Consider the following 20,951-nt stretch of genomic DNA (forward strand, 5'->3'; position numbering starts at 1 on the left):
AGAGATAGAGATGTTTTCTTTTGGCGGTTTGATTGTGCTGATGCAGTAGCAGTTGTATCGTGTGATTGCTTTATTAATATAGCGGGGTGAAAGCCTATTTCGAAGAAGAACATGCGTACTTGTTGCTTGGGTAAATGATCCATTGAGCCACTTTATAGCTTGCATACTTTTTCCTATTACCTACTGCGTGCTACCTGCCCTTTATTTGGGAACCAATTTTGGTGTTGCAGTCGCAGATTCGTCAAATGAAGAAGATTGAACCGATTACAGAAACTGTTTGGTCTACTGATTTTTTAACTAAGTTCTCCATGAAATTAGAAAATTAATGCTAACAAGAAAATAGTTTGTTCATGCGTGGGATCGAGCACCGGCTAGATCGGGACACACTGGTGCTACACCTCAACAACTGTTCGTGCATCGTCAGGCTAGACGGATCGCTACTGGTGGTGCGCTAATTTCCAGCTCGGCTCGGTCAACCACTAATCATCTCTTTTTTTGTGTGTGTGGAGAAAGAACCGCAGGGAAATTAACGGGAAATTGGAAAGAACCAGTCTTGGCCCGACCAGGCATATGGGCTGCCCGTTTCCTTGCTGGGCTTCGGATCTCTCAGATGGAACGGAAGTACAGAGGCGGGTCTGCGCTGCGTTGCTGCTCCTCGTTGGTTTAGTCCCACCTCGCTGCCGGGGAGAGAAGAGGCGGTCGAGGGAGGCTATAAAACGAGGCGGAGGGCAGCGTTCCAAATCATACCTTTCTCGGCCTTTTGGCTAAGATCAAGTGTAGTATCTGTTCTTATCAGTTTAATATCTGATATGTGGACCATTGGTTCACAACGATATTAAATTTATTTTTTGTGGGGGAGGGGCCATCACAGTAGCTTGCTGCTGGGCCTCTCATGTGTCGCCCGGGCGTTGCACTACTGCCCGGTGCCTGGCGCACCCCAACCAAAGCTAACTGAAAATCTTCAAGTCTGCCCAGCTTTCTACATAAATAAATTGCATCTTCATAATAGTGGAGGCAATGTCCAGACCATATATGCTCTATAGTCATAATGCACGTTCAGAATTGCTGTGTCTAATATTTTCCGAGAACACTCCTTTTTATAAATGGAAAGCATGTGCATTGTGAAATTTCTTTTTCAATGTTCCTCGTCAAAGTTTTTTTTGTATGCCGAAGGCGTACCTTATTTTTATAAAAGCAGAATCTTGAATACAAGACGAACTACAACTCGCAGCAAACAATGCAGTGCAGACTCCACTCCGGGCTAACCAACCAAAAAACAACTCCGACACAAGAGAGCCTATCCAAGAAGAATACCGAGCCACGTCTCGCTCCACGCCAGCCACTTCCGAAGACGAAACCTCCAACGAAAGTTTCTTTGTCAACGCACCATCAAAGGAGAAGACGGGGGATTTGGTCGGTTCCGATAAAGGCGTTGTCTTAGACTCTCTGAAGACGGCGTGCATAGTGCCCCAGATAATCCACCTTGAAAAGCGACAAGCACCGGAGGATCGCAACAAGTCACAAACCGCTATGTCTCCGAACGCAAGGCTCCAAACGGAGGAACGACATCGAGATGCCGCCATTGCATCGATTCAACTGAACCTAGGCTTTCGCCCAGATACACCACCAAACCACCGCGGTGGCGAAGGGGTGCCAGCACACTTCAACGACACCTCCAAGGAGGGAACGACGCCCACATGCGCCACCGCCGCCAACACTGACAAGGCGGGCTGGACTTTCATCCGCGTAGCCGCACAACACCCACACTACCCAGTGGATTGGGGCAATCAAACTCGCCGAACACACCTAGGCCGCCGCCGTAGCACCTCGCCACCGAACCAAAGCCTCGCGGTCCACCAACGCTAAGAACGGCGGAAAGGACACCCACATCTCCTACCTCCAACCTCGACAGGTTGCAGCCTCCAAACCGCACGTACCAGGCCACCCAACGCTCCGTCAGGCTGCTCCTGGCTGACGGTGGAGCAAGGCACCTGGCCCCTGGAACCCGGATCGGGCCAGGAAGCATCCAGATCGGGCCCAGATGGACCCAGATCAGGACCCCACACCTCCTCCACCCACTACGTCGCCACCGTCGACGAGAATCTCCGCCGCACACCCGCGTCGCACAACAGCCGGCCGCTGCGCCAGGGAACTCCTCCCTAGATGCGCTCCTCGGCCGCCGCCGCCAACGTCTTGACCCGTGTCGTTGCCCCAGCCCGCGCCGACATGACAACCGCGCTCCCTATCCGATGCCTCCCCTGGCAAGCAACTCCTCTCATCAGCGCCTCCCCGCCGCGCTCCGGCGAGCTCCTCCACTACACACACCCAAGCCACTCGCGCCGCCCCAGAGACCCCCCCCCCCCCCCCACACACACACGAGAGGAACCTGTCGAGGGCGCGCCGACCCTGCCCACTGCTTTCGACGGTCGGGCGCGGCCACCACCGCTGGCGGCGGCAGCGGCCGGAGGAATTAGATCGGGGTGGCTCTCTTTTTGGTTTTGGTGGTGCCCTGCAGCGGCTCGCGCGAGCCGCCCGAGAGCCTCCCCTCCTAAAATTATTTAATGATAGCTTGCATCGTCAAAGTTTCACCCGCATAAAAGGAAGTTATCACCTCCCTGTACTCCCGCCTCTATCTGTTACTAGTGTTGCCCTCCCCTGTATAATCAAAAATAAAATCAGATATGATTATATGAGGATGAGAGTATTTGTATGCACGACATTGTATCTTTATGTGATCAGTTTTACATGCATACCATGTTGATCCAGCAAAATAATATCTTACGATTTCTGAAAGGCATTCAAACTTTTCAACATTATTGTAATACTAATATTTGCTGAAAAGTATGTGGAGGTTAGCATAAGCGAAGAATAGGGAAAATCCACATGTATGCCACAAGATTGTTGTAGAAACCAACTCTTACAATATCCAATTTTGTAATCAGACAAATCAAAAAGTAGAGCCCCAACCTGTGAGCAATCGTGCAACCAATATTCAAGATTGAGACCAGCCGTCCTCTCTTCTCTGGTGAAAGCCTTCACTGCATGTTACCTGCACGAAAAGTATGGAAGTCATGTCCATGTTACCTGCAGGTTCATAGACAGCTTGTAAAATGACATCGGAACCGATTTTGATGCTTTTCGCAAGGAAGATAACAATACAACAAAAATCGCATAGAGAAAAATCATTTGATTTGGTATACAGTTACCAACTGAGATTTATAGTAGAGACAATGCATCTAATATGAAAAGTGGTTTCACCCTGTGTAGGAACCATGTCAGTCAGAGTACAATTTCAGAGTACAACTTCAGCGAATTAAACTTTCATACATACATGTCACTAATTGCTTCCACCATCAGAATGTGATAACCGATGAATACTATAAGCTGCAGACGTTGCGTCTTACTCAGAATCAATGGAAAACCATCTACAAAAATTGCATGCAAAGTGGGGGGAATTTCATCTCTGAACGTGATAAATTATGGGTCATGTAAGCTGCAGATGCCTGTCTCGAATCAATGAAGAACCATATGCAGAAACTTCTTTTCAGTCAAAGGAAATTATCCATATATTTAATTTAATATACCTAACTATTTCTGTAGCCATACAAAAAAATAAGAAAGTTCTTCATTCTTGTTTTTGCAGCCATCTACATGTCTAAACTTGAAACCCTGATCATCAAACCAACCTAGCCCACAGAAAATGTTACGTGAACAGAGTTAAAGAGAGTGGCCCTGCACAACCGAAACATCTGCCCCAACCGTGTTGAGGTGTAGTTCACAAAATTCAGGTGTTCACTAAATTGGTGCAAATAAAGCTCTCAAGTAAATACATTAAATTCCATTGGTTATGATTGCAACATCAAGAAAGGAAAATCTATCAGCATTCTTATGTGCATACAAGATATTATTCGCCATAGCAGAGGAGAAGGTAGACCTTATGTCCTTGACTACCTGTATTGTACACCACCATGTTGTTCACCTTGTCCAGCCCCACATGCATGCACCCCTCCATCATGACTATAGATTGATTACGTCAAACACATGGCGAGAATGACATGAAAGCATGGAACTATCAATAATCGGAACAAAGGTGCAAAATGCAAAACAGAGCAATTGAGCTTTTCCAGGAATGCTCAATTCAGTAACCAAAGTTCAGAATGCTACTCACTTGAGAGAAGATTCCACCTTGTACACCATGGTCTACAAATCTAACTCAAAAAGCTTCCTCGATATCAATCCATAGATAAACTCTGGTACAATATCTGCAACTGATGTGACAGCTTGGTTAAAAATTGAACTGATAGAAGCACCCTTCAATGTTTATACTTATTGAATACTAAAGTAAAACATCACTTGGTGCACGATTACAAATCCATGCAGACATTTTGTCAAACAGGTTGTGTGTGGCGAGATGCATGTCTAGACACACGCAAGCATTACTTTTTCACACTGCATATTCAACAAACCTTTTCAAACTTGATTGGCAAAGAAAAAATTACCTATTGTTCTAAGACAACTGGACAGAACTTTGCGGATAACGGATTTGCTCCTCAGATCTGAAACCAGTTTAAAAAAGGTTGAAAAAAGATTAGAGGAATGCAGTAGAGTTCCGTATCCATATAATTAGATTACATGAATATTGTTGAACCATCTCATTTCAAAGAACACACAATAAAATTAACTCCAGTAACACTCAGGTTAAGCTGATTCTTTAATAAGATAAGAACCCAGTAGCATGTCACGCATGTACTACAACTGACAGTATAACTTGGAGACAGCCCAAAGGGCGTCGGGCAGAGGGGCGTAGGGCGGTGACAGGGTCGGGTAGGGCGTACGTGCAGTGCAACGGTGAGATTGGAATCTTGGATGCGGTCGGTGGCCTGCAGTGCGCAATGTAGATGCGGCGGCTTGAGCAACGGCGAAGTGGACGATGGTGTGCGCAACGACGATGCGGATGACGGTGTGTGCGGCGTCCGCGGCGTCCGCGGGGCAGTGCTGGTGTTTGGGGAAATTCTATCGTAGCAGTTGCTTTTCTTCTCTGGCGGTTTGATGGTTCTGGTTAATCGTGCGCGTGGGCGTCTAACACTGTTTTAGCAGTAATCTAAACTGTTGAATTAGATAATTAGATGGCTCAGATCGTTTGGATCTGCTGCTCTCTCTCTTTTAATAGTAGTGGAGATTGAATTTCTCTGCATCTATAAACTTTTTAAAGTCAGGTTTTTGAATTTCAGAAAAATATTATGTTGCATATAGCCTGTGCTTTCCAAAACGAGTTTTTGGGTTTTGCTCCATGCTTGTTGGCAGAATTGCAGTTACATGACCGCGCACTCTAGATGATTATAAATCAATATGTTAAATAAAAGGCATTACCATAAAATAACTAATAAATGAAATGCTAACAAGAGAGTATAATTTGAGGACAAACCAATTGTTGGCACCTGGCGGTTCTAGAATTTATGTTGGCCGCAACCAAGCTTGATAATTCTACTCTACAAATACCTATCATCATATTCGTGGTACACTTATATAGTAAAGCCTTCTATCAACATATTTAAATAACGTAAAATAAACATGGACAATAATAAATGCATGGAAATACATTTATGTGGGACTAATTATTAATTAGACGAAAATGAATTTTATATTTTTACAATTTGATCTTACCAAGATAGCCCAAAACGAAACTTGAAAAGATAACATATTTTATCGCATAATAGAGTTAAGTTTTGATTGTATATCTGCTAACTTGTATAGTAGAGTTGGTGGCAATAAAAATAACCTTCTCATATTTAAAAACTAGATGATCTACAAATAAGTAAAAGTATTTAGTATAAATAAGCGTCAAGGATTAGTTTGGTTTGACCTGACCTCCACTTAGCGATAAGACCGAATTGTGTACCATTTTTGGACACCACTACACACACTTATCCACAAATATAAAAAGTTGGATCGATAACTGTGTGGCCATGGTGTAGGTTTTGTACAAATTTTTACCAAACAACGCATGTCTAGCACACGAGGCGCCTACCAGATCACGAGGCGCACGAGGCGCCTACCAGATCACGACTTTGCTCCAAATATATTAATCTCTTTAATTATACAATCCTCGTTAAAATTGGGGCTTTTCTTCACTTCCGCACTTTCCTTCGTGGTGGTTTACACTCTTTTACTGTTGCCGAGTCATAGGTAGATGACTCTATGGCTCTATCTCAGTGGTACTTGACACTTGTACCGAGTACGTTGGTTTGGTATAATGCATGTATGGAATGGTAGAAAGAAAATTAGATTCTCAAGCAGTAATAATGGCGACATGCGACGGTGAACACTAAACTAGTGCATAAATTGCACATCCGATATCTGCATCGCTTTACTAGTTTATTTTAATAGCGGAAGCGTACATAATTTTGCTTTCTACTTGTCCTTTATCGTGGAACCAATTTAGCTCTGATTGAACCGACTACAAAAATTGTTTGGCCTAGTGATTCTCTAACTAAGTTCTCCACCAAATTAGAAAATTGATGGTAACAAGTTAATAGTTTGTTCATGGCACCGAGTACCGAGTAGATCGGGACAAGTGCTCTGTGCCAGCACCTCAGCAACTGAAGGATGCACTGTTGTTCGTACATCTTCAGGCTGGAAGGATCGTTACGTAGTACGTACGGACTCGTGGTTGTTCTCATTTTTTCTTTCTGTTTCTAGATATAAAAACTCTTTTTTTTTCTGTGAAAAATCAGGAGGAAACTTAACGTGAAATTGGAAAGAAGCATTGCTGGGCCGTGCAGACATATGGGCTGCTGATTCCTTGCTGGGCTTTGGAGCTCCCTGACGAAAGGAAATCACAGAGGCGGGTCTGCTCAAGCGTCAAGCGCTGCGCTGTTGCTCCTCGTTAGTTTAGTCCCACCTCGCTGCCGGGGAACGAAGAGGCGGTCGAGAGAGGCTATAAAAGGAGGCGGAGGGCAGCATTGCTTCTCATACCTTTCTCGGCCTTTTGGCTAAGATCAAGTGTAGTATCTGTTCTTATCAGTTTAATATCTGATATGTGGGCCATTGGTTCACAACGATATTAAATTTATTTTTTGTGGGGGAGGGTCCACCACAGTGGCTTGCCACTGGGGCCCTCGCGTGTCGCCCGGGCGTTGCACTGCTGCCCGGTGCCTGGCGCACCCCAACCAAGTCTAATCCAAGTTTAATCAGTACTCAAGATCAACTGCAGAAGAAAATCTCGGAACCTTTGTTCAGAAGTAAGCCTGAGAAGTTTATAATCAGTGTTCAAAACCTGTGTTAGGACTTGAAGTGAGCCTGAGAAGTCTACAGGCATACTATGTCGCTGAGAGATCGGATGAATCATGCGTCTGTATCCACGCAATCTCGTAGACGACGATGTGGAACGCCTCGGCTGAGAGATGTCGCACTGAGCCTGAGATGTCTACAGGTCTACTCCTCCGCGCGCAGGTCACTGAGCTGGGCGCCTGCTTCCCCCCAGCGACGCCTCGGCTCCGCAAGGCCTCGATCTCGAAGGCGGCGGCGGATCTGAGCGAGCGGACGCGAGGGAAACCATTCGGAGGAGGGGTGAGCGTGATTTGTACTGAAATCAGATGCATTGCCGGGTACTGGGTTCTTCCGTGATTTGAAGGTAGACTACTGCTCCAGTTTACTATGTTGAGTTGTTTGTGTCTCTTGTGAAACCAGGGCTGCATACTGAATTTCCTCTTGTACCAAGTCAAATTGGTATGCTGATTCTGGATACCAAACTTACACCATGTACTGATAATATTTTAGCTAGTACTGGATTCTGCCCGGCACAATATCAGATATGCTGCGTCAGTAACTTCTTTGCCTTGTACTGTAGGTGCCTGACTAGGTTGCTACATAACCAATCTGATGATAATGCTGATGGTCAGAGATCCATTTGTATTGTCTCTGTAATCACTGGAGTTGCTTTCTACATTGCTGCATCTTGCACGTGTATGCCGAGGAAAAACAGCAGGATTGAAGTCATTATTATCTACAGGTTGTCTTCCTGTTGCGTATCTCTCGTCATTGCCACAATAGTAAACCAATGTCTGCACACTTTCTCCAAATCATATCTGATATGGAATCCTAATGACTTACAGCCAGTGAATGCAATGTTTGATCTGCATAAAAGGAAGCTATGCATGTATCTGTTAGTATTAAATTTCTCATGTCCATCATATGTTCCCTGATCAATATTTACTTGAGTTGAAGAATTGAGTGAGTGCTGTCAAGCAAGAACCATCAGTAGACACTGCAGCCACGGGTGGCCCATCCAATCTTTTTTGAACAATAGCGGGCAACCATCATCGAAGAAATTTATTTGGGAAAATTGACCCTCACATTTTGTCCAGATGAACTTCAGAAGATTGCTGCAGCAACTGATAAAATCAGCAAGTCAAGTTGATCTGGGTGCTTTAGATATGATTCTGTTCATAAATCATGAAATTTGTATCCTTATTATGTATGTATCCAGCCGCCTTTCCATGATGCTGCCACCTGCCAGATACCAACTTAAGAACTTTTATGCTATCATTATGTTTGTTCAGTATCATAGAAAGTGTCTGTGTGGTGTGTGGTATTGACTACACTACCGATACATTGAACCAAAATAAGATGTTACATGTGTTTGAATTAAATGTACATATACGTTACTGATAGATCATGTTATTGATTGGATACAGTTATGTTGATAAATCATATTATTGATATCCTTATTATTTACCCAATCACCTTATCATCCTTGTCCAATGCACCACAATGCTGTCAGATAGCAGTTTAAGAAGGTATCGCTTCACTATTATTTGCCTTACAACTTGGAAGGTGTGATTAGTTACTGTACAGATAAACTGCAGTAAAAGAAGCTGGTACATGTGTATGAGAGAATGAAATGCGCAGCCAAGTTGATTTTGGTTTATTCAACTGAACTTTACAGAAGTTTCCACTTTCTGCTGGAGGGGACTCTATATTTTCCTTTGAGTTGAACAACTCATGTACCCTGCTGGAGCTTGCACTCTATTAGACAGTTTCATAACGGAATATGTTTTCTGCTTGTCCTGTATTTTTGGTCGTGGTGCTGTATATGCCAATCATTATAAGAACCTTTTTGTCTCATTTGTTTTTATAAGAACCTTTTATTGCTTTCAGAGGAACAAACTAAAGTGAAAATTATGCCAGTTTTCATCACAGTTTATCCTGAGAGAGATACTGTCGAGCAAGTTCGGTGCTCTTCTAATGGTATGTTTTTCATATACTTCGAATACCTTGATTATCTTGACAGTTCATTTTGACATGTATACATTTTTCATCCTCTGAAGTATTTATAACTCCTAGACTAATGCAGTATCCACTTTATTTGATTGGCAATTATGCCGAGCAATTTGTGTTTGGTGAGTTTCATCCTGATCTAATAGAAGTAATTGGCACAACAGCTGAGATCGGAAAGGATGCTGTGCTTACCGAGTTTACTGTATGAAAGCAGAGGAGGGTCCTGATTATCTTGTTGATCACTCGGTTATCATGTATGTTACTCTAGTTTCCAATTTTCTTTCAGTTTGATTGTGCCAACATTGTGTTATCAAGATATGTCTTCATGATAAAACGGACTTCTATCGTATCATAAGGCAAATCAACCATTTGCAACCTGTAAACGTTGTGTTCAGTTTGGCCACTGTATCTTCTTTGAACTGTTATATACTTATGCAGCACTTGGTTTATTTTTAATGAACATGCAGCTTGATATTTCATATTTGCTATGATACTGTTTTGCAAAAAATTGATTGGAATCATCATTCTGCTACTTTATGTTCACATAAAGCAACTGTAGGAATGGAGTACCAACTTATCTAGTGCAAAGCTACTAAAAAATCATGATATATACGATACATTTTCTTGGAAGAAATCTACAATTTCATTTTTCTCTAATAAAGCAAATCAACTAGCTATGTTGATTTAAGAAATTACAACTTGGCCCTAGCGATATGCTTTTTCCATGCTAACTACACAATTAGTCCTTTTTTTTATACAGAATACATCCAACAATCATAAGACAGGCATGTATGCTAGTGATACATGCTCAGGATGCAGATCTAAACGGGAATTGGGATTGGAACACAGATGGTAACAAGGCTCGCCCTCACCCTCAGATGTTCGGCGGGGCTCGTCTCTGGCCGTGCATATGAGGCTTTGAACGCTCAAACGTGGAGAGTTTCTGGTTTATTGTTTTCTGATAATAACCTTTTAGTCTTGGACTTCAATTGGTTGCCAAGTTTAACCCTTGGCGTCTTTGATTAGCCTTGTACCACAGGATTACTACAGCTGCGTCGATAGGTGGTTCCCCAAAAGGAGTCCCCAACAGACTAGACCTGCGAAGCACGCCAGTAAAACATAATTTTGTTGTTATAATACATGGAATCCAAAGGTTCACACTCCGTTCAAGATGATGCTGTACATCAAGCTGGACAAGCCAATGATGTTAAGAGCAAGGTTCAGGAAAGCGGAAAAAAGCGTCGCTTATGCGCGCTGAGCGCAATGCGGAGGCCTTCCGCATCGATTGCATAAGCGCTTAAGCAGAAAAAAACGGAAAAAAGAGGAAAAAAGCGCCGCTTATGCACGCTGAAGCGCTAAGCGGAAGGCCACCTCACCGATTATGCTTAACGCTTTCTTGAACCTTGAGAGTAGTTCGTTCCCTTGGTTACATATTGTTACACAGGCAATGGTGCGGATTGTGATAGGATCAGTTGCAGTTTAATTTGACAGCTGAGAGACCAATAATTACGCATGGTGAACATGTATCCTTCAGATTTTACGTTTTCCTATATTCGGGAACCTTGAATTTTTTTATTATATTTTGCGATGAGACGGCATCATTAGTTTACTTGTTATGCAATGCGTCCAATATCTGAATCCTGTTGTAGCAAACTAGATCATAGTGGAGTATCAATATTCCCCAAGTACTTTTTTCATAATAAAGTTAGAGAGTGAGGGCCTTTCAGAGTTTAGTCTTAGGAAGCCTACAATTTTCTGAGTTTAGTAATAGTAAGATAATAATAGCTAATTACTTTCAGGCACTTGATGAAGCCAAAGATGGAGTTTGCCAAATTTTAGGGCAAGAACCATGAAATTCATTCCCTTGCTGATGGCATCCTCAAAGAAATTTAAAGGGCGCACCTAAAGACTAGGTCAAAACTGAAACGCAACATATCACCGGCAGACTGATCTCGGAATTTCCCCAGTAATCCAGATATTGAGGCGTTTTGGCTCAGTAGGTTTTGTTGAACATGTCATATTCTGAGGTAATATGGATAAACACAATATGCAACACAGTGTTATTTATCTTGTCATAATAAGTACTCATCGTGAGTTGCACGACTCATCAAGGAATGTAATTTTCTGGAAGAGATGGATTTTATAATGTAATTTATGGAGGCGCGGAGAGGGTGATCAGTGTTGATTGGGTCAGCTCCACCCTGTGTGGAGGGGCTGATCTACTGTAACAAAACTCTGTCATCCTGATATATAAAGCCCAAGTTCAGAAAAAAAAGGTTCGAATTGCTCAGTGTGTGACGTCCAAAATGTTTTTTGTCTTTGCAATGAACGAATGAAATGTTCTAGGTGTTAAATAGGTAGGCTATATGAATCCCCAAACTTTATTTTCTAGTGAAAATCTGGTAAACTGTTGAAGTTTGCCTTTTGCCAGAATCATTGTTATTTTATTTTTATATTTACCAAGAGAACAGCACAAAACACCCCAACGAATTGTAGAAGTTTTTTTTTTGAAAGAAACTGACGTATTGTCTTTTGTGCGGTAGAAGTACCATTTCACATAGTTTTGCTTGTTGGAGTTAGAGAGGACAGCAGAGAGTGATTTCGGAAAGTAGACTAATGGTCATGGTGGTCCCGGAAAAGATGGGCTTTTCTATTTAGCGTTAAGGGCCGGCCCAATGCGAAGTGCAGTTGATGCACCGGAGCAAAATCACGCAACGCAGTGGCGCAGGGCCAGTGACCCAGTGTGGCCGGACGGCAGCAGCACCTAGCGAAAGATAGTACCACCTCGGAAGTTTAGGGAGGATTGCACCAGCTTAAATAGAGGACCCTGCAGCTGTACAGCACGACCTTACTTGAACAGGATCTGTTCTATAGGAATCGTACCGTTGCATCCTTGACTAATAAGGAGGCAAGCACTAAAACCTGGTTGATGAAGTCTGACCTGTGTGCCAGAGCGTGATTAACGGTACAGATTACACCTACTGGCGATCCTCTATGGCTGTAGAGGATCGTTCCTGTTCAGCTTGCTGACCAGGGTGGCTCACAGGTTGTCTGACAGGTACAATTCCTTTTTTTTTTTTGCTCCACGGTCTCACTCCAAAAACAGCGTGGGCACCCCAACCAAAGCTAAATCAAAGAATTTTATTCACCGTTGTGCCTGCTTCTCCGCAGGGGACGCCTCTGCGGGCGGCAGGCACTGGAAAAGATAGGCTTCCCTGAAATCAGATGCGTTGCTGAAATGGTCCCTCTCGTGTACCACGCAATATCTATCGTGGAAGAGATCGATTTATGGAAAAAGACTGTTTACATCTGCTTCTGGAAGAGGGATACTCAGTTCATCAGCTCAGCTGTGTACTGCGCCAAGGAGAATGTTCACACTCAAGGTACATTACTAATTTAACACGGTGAGTTGTCTCTGCCAGTTGTCATGGCAAAGACTGCCTACTCAAAGTCGTGTTCTACCAAGTCAGATAGGACTACTGGACTCTGTTCATTTGGAAAATAAACCTATGCCAGCTACTGATAATAGTGTAAGGCTGTAAGCTGCTCAAGTCTGCCCAGCTTTCTACATAAATTGCATCTTCATAATAGTGGAGCCGTGGAGGCAATGTCCAAACCATATCTGCTATAGAGTCATAACGATGTCCGTTCCTCATTACGTTCAGAATTGCTGTGTCTAGTATTTCCGAGAACACTCCTTTTTACAAATGGAAAGCATGTGAATTGCGGAAGTTCCTTTTCGAATGCTTATCGTGAAAGTTTCATCTGCATAAAAGGAAGTTATCACCTCCCTGTACTCCCGCCTGTATCTGTTCGAATTTCTCATGTGCATCCTTTTCCCTGACCAAACTTTCAGAGACAAAGAACAGAATAAGGGCTGTGAAGCAATCGGCATCCATATGCACTGCAGCCACTGGTGGCCCATTCAAGCTTCTGATCCATAGTTGGAGACCGGAAACCCATAACTGAAAAGGACTTATGTGGACGGTGATTCACACATTGTCTGACATTTGTCCAGATGAACTGTCAGAAGATGACTGCCACAATTCTGTTGATTCTTATTGCCTCGAAATTAAGTTGATTCCTATGCACTGGATACAGTTCTGTTGATAGATCATGTTAGTTACTATCCCTGTTCTGTACCCAATCACCTTTTTTTTCTTGTCCCATGCACCATGATGCCGTCACATGCTAACTTAAGGAGTTAATGCTATCATGATGTTTGCCTTACTACTTAGAGCAAATGGACTTCCGAGTTCCATTGGTTTATTTAACTGAACTTGATGAAAAATTGGAGTTTCTACTGAAGACAACTATAGTACTCTAGTAGACAGTTTCACGGCAATATAACATATTTTATGTTTTGCTCTCTTCCTGTATTTTGGTCGTGATGCTGTATGCAAATTATTATAAGACCCTTTTATTGATTTCCGGAAGGGCTAACATTATGCCTGTTTTCATCGCAGGTGATCCTGTGACTATGTTAATGGTATGTGACACTGTTCTTCATGCACTCTGCTATCTGGATGATCTTTACAGTTCATTCTGACATTCATACTTGTATAGTCCCATGAAGTTCTTTATAACTTGTCCTACACTAATGCAGCATCCCTTTGTTTGATTGCCAATTATGATGAGCAATTTGCCTCCTTTGTTTTACCGACAAAATGGATGAGTTCAGAAAGGTTGCTCCTGCTTATCGAGTTTACTAGATGTAAACAGAGGAGGATGGTTCTGATTATCGAGTTTATGAAGAACATTTCAATTTTCTTGTGCAATCAATTATTTAATTTTAACAGCAGTTGGTCTGTATGTCTTAAAGAAAATTAACCATCTGCAACATAAAAAATGTTCTGTTTAGTTCGGCCACTGTATTTTATCCTTTTTTGAACTATTATATTGCTGCTGTACTTGGTTTGATTTTTAACGAGCATACAGCTTGATATTTCATATTTGCTATGGTACTTACTGTTTATGCAAGACTTAAATCGAAATCATGATGCTGCTACTTTATCATAACATAAAGCAACTCTAGGAATCGAGTTTCCACTTATCTAGTGCAAAGCTACGGAGATATTTCCTCATGAATATGGTACATTATTTCTGAAAACAAACCAACAAGTTGTTTACAAATGGATGACAATCCACTAGCTGTATGTTCGCATCAGAAGAACTTGAGATCCGTCCCTAGCGATATGCTCCTGCCAGTTACATCCAACCGTCATTTTTGTTCATGGAATACACCCAATGATCATCATCCGTGAAGACATCTATGCTAGACCCAGGAAGCACAATAGTTACCAGTAAACATAATTCTCTTGTTGCACATGCAACCCACTATGATCCTATATTTCAAGTTGGACAAGCCAACCATGCAGTTCATTCCCTTGGTTATACTCACAGAGGAGGGATCAACAGTTACCTATGGTAAACAGGTATCCTTCACATTTTACCTTGATTGGAGACCTGAATCTTAATTGTGATGAAATGTACAGCATACATCAATCCTATAGTAGCAAACTAGCTGACAGTAGCAATGTTCTCCAAGTCAAGGGTAACAATCTTTAGGAAGCCTACACTTACACTGATTTACTGCCTTAGTAGTTAGTAGTGACAGTAAGCTAATAGATAACTTCTTAAAACACTGACTATTTGCTCAATCACTTCCAGTTACTTGGTGGAGCTTCTCAAAAATTACGGCAAAAACGCCATGATGCACATAAAGACTAGATAAAAGTTAACAAGTAAACAGTTGTTGTCCAGGTCATCTGGGCATCACTTTCTGTGTACTTTGTGTCTTCTGATATTGGCCATTTAACTCAGGAGGATACAGCACAATATGCAGAGCAAAAATATTCTGGAACTTGCTTACTCATGGTATACTTCTTGTGTTGGTGGTGTCCAGGGGCTCATCATTTGGACTTTAGGTTTGCAACCAAGGATGATCCAGACTGGGTGGTAGAACAAAGGAGGCAAGAAGATCATACAGGGGTCGATAGATCAGTATAACCAGGACAGTTTGGAGATTTCGCAGTAAGAAGGCGGCATTTGTTTTTCACAGTCCGATGGAAAGAAATATTTTGCTCCATACAAAGTACAAAGATTTTCTTGTGATTCACACGGTGATAGACAAAGAAAATTAAGATAACACATTAGTGCAACTGCAAATTCAGTAGCATCTGTCACTCAACATCAGAAATTATAAAACTTGAATAGTCACTTTTGGAACTTCTGTGCCTATGATGTGCGGGTTCAATGCTGGCCATGTTTTTATTTGCAGGGGAATCTCAGGAATAGAGGCAGCATTGCACTGATAACAAGTACATGAAAAATGGTTCCATATGACATAACATAAACTATTTCCATTCTAGAAAATGGAAGTCTTATTACAACCGGGGCTCGGCATCGACGATGCGTATAGCCAATTATTCCGCACGTCCTCTTCGACGTCGGGAACATAAAGTTATTATAGGATCCTTAAAACACGAGGATCAATTTAAAAAAAAGGCTGAAGTAAAGTAGAAGCCCACACCGCTTCTAACTACCTACTACAATTCGGCGTTTTTTTGCACAACTCCGCACATTCAACTTGCAAGAACCATGGACTTGATGATCAGCATCTGGCCTGCACAAAATGCGGAGACATCTCTGGTGCAGGTGGGGCGAACAAAGGGACTAATATTCTTCACCAAACAAAGTAGCATCTGGATTGAAATCCTGCAGTAAGAAAAGAAGTTCAGATTCAGATACACCTGATGTGGTCAGCAAATTCATATGCAGAGCCTGAAATGTATAGTAGGCAGAGTGAAAATGAGAAAAGTTGTTACCTGACTAGCCATGCTGGCAAAAATATCCTCCAGAAAGTTGGTAGTGGTGTAGGTTGGCTGATCATCAGGAGCTTCCTGCTCAGCTGGGTCATCTTGCATAGGTAGAATGCCAGATGCACCCTCCCCACCATTAAGCGTCTGAGTCTGCGGCGCAACAGGGCTGTCCAGATGGCCAGGCAATGCAGAGCTGCTGCTTCCACCACCATTAGCCATCTGAGTCAGCGGCGCAACAGAGCTGTCTAGATGGCCAGGCAATGCGAAGCTGCTGCTTCCACCACCATTAACCATCTGAGCCGGCGGCGCGACAGGGTTGCCCGCCTGAAGGTTAGGCGATGGAGAGCTGGTGCTTCCGCCATTGACCATCATCTGAGTCATCGGTGAGATGTTGCCATTGGTCATCTCCATTGGGGTTGTGCTGCTTGCCATGTTGAATAATGGCGTCATCTGCTCACTGTACACACCCACTGATGTGGTGGTGTTGATGTTGGTCCCTGCCATCTGATTCAGCTGATGCTCATTGTGAAACATGGCCATCTGGCCAGATGAGGGCGCAAAGATTGTCAGTTGCTGGTTGATCTGGGGGAGGTTCACATTCACCTGTGATGATGCGAGGAGAGGCGCTCCAACCATATGACCAACAGAACTTGATGGCGCCACATTCTGCCAGGGATTGCTACAGTTCCCAGCATGGTTCTGGAACTGGGCGTCGCCATGCGCAGAAGGTGCCATGCCCATCGGACCGGAGAATTGGCCGATCAGTTCTGGTGGCTGCACCGGGAACTGGTTTGCAGGTTCTAACAGCCCACCATTTTGCATTTCTGCTGGGAAGGAGGAGCTGCCAGCATGGGAGGAAGGCACCACTCTTGTGTTCACCTCCAACAGTTTCCCACACAGGACGCTCTCGTAGGCTTTGCGAGAACGGATACGAGAAGGGCCCTGGATACGAGGAAATGTATCCTGCATTGGGTGATCTGATGTCTTTTCCAATGGGCCAGCCGGAGGACCCGAAGCGTGGCGGCTTCCTGTGTTAGGCATGAGGCCAGAATTGCCAACTGTGTCCGTGGCCCAGTTCATGGTCTGAACGGAAAGACCTTGAGGTCCTAATATTGATGGAGGACCTACGCAAAGATTTTGTGAACCACATGAACAAAGGGCTGATGACGGCGGGAGCGGGACCTGGTGACCCATGGCCATGTAGGAGTTCCTACGCTCGAACAAATCACCCAGAGGATTAGGCTTGGTGGGGTCATCGATGACTCTTTTCAGATAGAGCCGATACTTCTGAAATGAAAAGATATATGCAACAATATATATGAGATTCATGCTCATGGCAAAGAAATGGAAGGCATGTGCGAAGAAAAAAAGATATGAAGGTGTTTCAAAAGCACTAGACATGTTGGGGGCATGCAACATATCAGATATGTCCCACATTTTCACAAAGGAAACATTATTTTCTCACACACATCTACATAAAAGATGCATCACTAAAGGTTGGACTAATAAACGAAAATCTGTTAGTCCGGAAATAATATGAACACAAGCATAAGGATATATAGAAGTTAAACCTGTAAATGGCTCGCAACACTCTCCCTACTAAGGTTACGGACATTCATCATTTGTAATATCGCCTTTGGAACCGCCCCTGCATTTACGTAATCATAACATTTTGTTACTTAAAACAAATCCAAGAAACATAAAATTATTTTTGGTGAATAAGAAATGAAAAAAATTGTGAGATCTTACTGTCGATGCCGAGTTGGTTGACAACTTCCAGGAACCTGTTGTGCAGCTCACCGGTCCATGACACCCTTGGTTTATTCCGGGTGGTCCGAACACTCCTGCTTTCTCTGTTGTCATCAGAACCTTCTCTATCATTTATCTTCTTCTTTGAGCACTTCTTACTCTTTGCGCCACCCTCAACAATCACTGGTTGCCCCACCCTCTGTTCAACATCATCAGTGTCACTACTGCTGTATTTCACAGCGACGTGGTTTTTCCTTACAACATGCTGCCATATGTTTCGATCTTCTTAATATTCACTCGGTTTCACAATATAGTCACACGCCCCATGCTTTATCCCCTTGTACACGGTTGCCTTTTCTCCGTTCACGGATAGCACTCGCGTGACATTTGGCCAGAGACTTAGCTTTGGAATTTGGAAATTTAAAAACTATAAAACTTGACATCGAATTATCCTCATGAGTCCAGATCAAATATTTGAGTTCAATATTTTTAATGACAGTCCGATTGGAGAAGCAAATACGTTACACATGATGGGCAAAATTGCATCACGATCACGTTCAGTTTGATGCATCAAAGTAAAATAAACGGGGTAAAGTTTACACACCCAACAGAAAGAATCGGAAATAATGGCCACAGAACTAACCGTAACACAATGCATATATAGAAACAATCACACCATGTTCATAATTTCTAATTATTGCTGAACTTCAAGATCAAGTACTGTTATTGACCACCTTTTTTCCCTAGCCTATTAGGTAGTAGCTACCCTCCCAGAAAATTTTCTTATACATGTAAAGTGGTCATCTGAAATTTCAGGTTTTGTATGATTATCTGCATGGCAAACAGTTTTATCATTACAATTTAGACAAATAGATATGTGTTTTAGTTACACTTTCTCTAAAATTGATGGAACTACAAATTTATATGCCATCCATATGGTAGATCCAGTCAATACATGCATCTGCATAAAAGGGGCACTCCTACTTTATATGCTATTATCAGGCGTAAATAGGTTTAAAGACCATCAACTGATCTCAAGTGAGGTATAAAAACTGTCTCTTTTTTAAGCATGCATAGAAATTAGTTGAGAGGATACTTTAATAATTAATTACTGGAAGACCCATCATGAGTTCAACTAATACACACATGTATCTGTTTATTTCGATTTTCGTATTCCTGGTATAGAACTGCAGAGTTCATTCATTATGTATAAAATTAATAAAACCAAATTATCTAGAAATATATATCTTGTACCACAAACCCGCATTGACTGGCACCCCTCTCCCACGTAACTCATGTGTCGCTCCACCTCCGCTCCACTGGCCGTGCAATTTGACTGATGCACGGTCAGATGGGACCATATTGGTTCGGGCTAAAATGAGATTCTTTCCAAAAGACTGGGATTCTAATAATAGTCGAGAGGCTCCTCATATGAGTCACCATCTCCCATGAGTCCTAATCATAACCATATCCTCGCCAGTCGTCTCTTCTACCACCTCGCCTTCATGAACCGCCACCATAGTCGGTCCCGTCATCCCCACCTAACCCATGTGTCGCTGCACCTCTGCTTGGCTTCCCGCTAGCCATCCAAGCTAAAATACGAACGCTTAGATGGGATCGCATTGCTCCACGCTATACCTGGGCATGTGTCGGGCCGGGCCGGGCCTCGGGCCGGCCCGAGGTAAGCCCGACGCAAAAAAATCCGGCCCAAGCCCGGCCCGGCCCGGCCAAATACCCACCAAGCCCGTCGGGCCGCGGGCCGGGCCGTAGTGTTAAAGTGCGTTTTCGGGCTACCCAGGCCCGGCCCGGCCCGGCAGTCGGGCCAACATTTCTCAGCCCAGGCCCGAGTTTTTCGGGCCGTGCTTCGGGCCGGGCCTCGGGCCGGGCTGCCCATGGCCAGGTATGCTCCACGCTGATAAAGATGATGCATTAGATGTGACCGCATTGCTCCATGTTGATAAACATGATGCATTCATTGATAATAACTTAATAAAAAGTTGCATGTCCCCAATTCAAGAAAAAAATCGTTTGATTTTCTCTACAAAAACTAGGAGGTGTGTGCGCGCGCAACAACACATATATGCACGTGCTTTTATACAACTTAATGCATTTATGAGCCATATATAGAAACATTGCTAACTGCATGATGAGGACTAATTAACGTTCTTAATGACCATGAGCTAGACAGCAAATAATTAGTAAAACACGGGATGGCAAAGCTGGACAGTGCAAGAGAGATTAATTATACTGATGACTGGCAGATCCATCTCGAGGCCGATGATCTCTAGGAGCTGGAAGCCGTCCATGTTCGGCATGTGCACGTCGGTGATCACCAGGTCGAACTGCTCCTCGCCTTCCTCCCTCAGCATCTTCAGCGCCGTCCTTCCATCCGTCACTATCGTTGCTGCATCAAACCCAAGGAAGCAAGCATGCTAAGGATTACTTCCAGCTTCGACTGGTTCTAATGGGTTAGGGAAAAAAGAGAGGAGGAGGAGGTAGGTCGAGAGCGCTCACGCTTGTAGTTGCACTGGCGCAGGACGGCCTCCAGGACCCTCAGGCAGACGGGGTCGTCGTCGACGGCGAGCACGCGCAGCCCATCCGGGAAGTTGTCCTCCGCCACCACCGCCGGTTCCTTTCCATGCCTTCGGTCACCGCTGGCCATGCCTTCCTATTTAAAAAATATAAAAGGAAAGAGCACCCATACTTAAAAAAGGTATAAATGGAAACAACGCCCAAAATCATGGAGAAACCCCAAGAACACCACACCAATCCCCCCTAAAACCCCACCTTTCCAACCTTCCTCTAATGGCTCCTTCGAAGGAGGAAGAACGGTCTACTTGGACAGAGAGCGGTGAGCAAGGTGGATGGTCTCTAGGATGTGCGGGTGCGCAATTTATAGGGTCGGGGGGCTCTGGGGAGGTGCAGTGGGAATCACGCCGTGGTCCCCTACCTGAGAGGGAAGGCGCACACTCACGTGCCCCGTGTGCCGCCGCAGTCTTCTACTCCATAATTTCTAATTTGTGGCGTTACAATTTAATTTTCTATCACCAGTTTTGTCTGTTTGTGTTGTCGCCGGTGGGAGGGGCACCGAAACCTCGGGCA

At 43.6% G+C, this 20,951-nt stretch overlaps 1 protein-coding gene, 1 long non-coding RNA gene and 3 other non-coding genes across 6 annotated transcripts; 3 read left to right on the plus strand and 2 right to left on the minus strand.

Moving 5' to 3' along the window:
• Positions 1-743: 743 nt before the first annotated feature.
• LOC124693864 lies at positions 744-941 on the plus strand. Its single transcript, XR_007000311.1, has one exon. It is a non-coding gene; the product is annotated as a U2 spliceosomal RNA (small nuclear RNA).
• Positions 942-3,020: 2,079 nt separating this feature from the next.
• Positions 3,021-4,548, minus strand: LOC124685933. 2 transcript variants are annotated; one of them, XR_006997647.1, is made up of 4 exons: positions 4,500-4,548; positions 4,169-4,268; positions 3,952-4,017; positions 3,021-3,084 (listed from the first exon to the last, which is right to left on the minus strand). It is a non-coding gene; the product is annotated as an uncharacterized LOC124685933 (long non-coding RNA). The 2 variants fall into 2 exon arrangements; XR_006997646.1 differs by lacking the exon at positions 3,021-3,084 and having other exon boundaries at positions 3,934-4,017.
• Positions 4,549-6,971: 2,423 nt separating this feature from the next.
• On the plus strand, positions 6,972-7,169 carry LOC124693910. Its single transcript, XR_007000354.1, has one exon. It is a non-coding gene; the product is annotated as a U2 spliceosomal RNA (small nuclear RNA).
• Positions 7,170-12,121: 4,952 nt separating this feature from the next.
• LOC124693955 lies at positions 12,122-12,340 on the plus strand. The gene has a single exon (XR_007000393.1). It is a non-coding gene; the product is annotated as a small nucleolar RNA U3 (small nucleolar RNA).
• Positions 12,341-17,665: 5,325 nt separating this feature from the next.
• LOC124689191 (two-component response regulator ORR24-like) lies at positions 17,666-20,511 on the minus strand. Its single transcript, XM_047222755.1, has 5 exons — positions 20,364-20,511; positions 20,098-20,253; positions 18,616-18,680; positions 17,850-18,048; positions 17,666-17,748 (listed from the first exon to the last, which is right to left on the minus strand). Exons 1-5 carry the CDS (start codon positions 20,509-20,511, stop codon positions 17,666-17,668), a joined length of 651 nt encoding a protein of 216 aa, XP_047078711.1.
• Between the last annotated feature and the right edge of the window lie 440 nt (positions 20,512-20,951).

This window comes from Lolium rigidum, chromosome 2, assembly GCF_022539505.1.
Source record: "Lolium rigidum isolate FL_2022 chromosome 2, APGP_CSIRO_Lrig_0.1, whole genome shotgun sequence".
NCBI lineage: Eukaryota > Viridiplantae > Streptophyta > Magnoliopsida > Poales > Poaceae > Lolium > Lolium rigidum.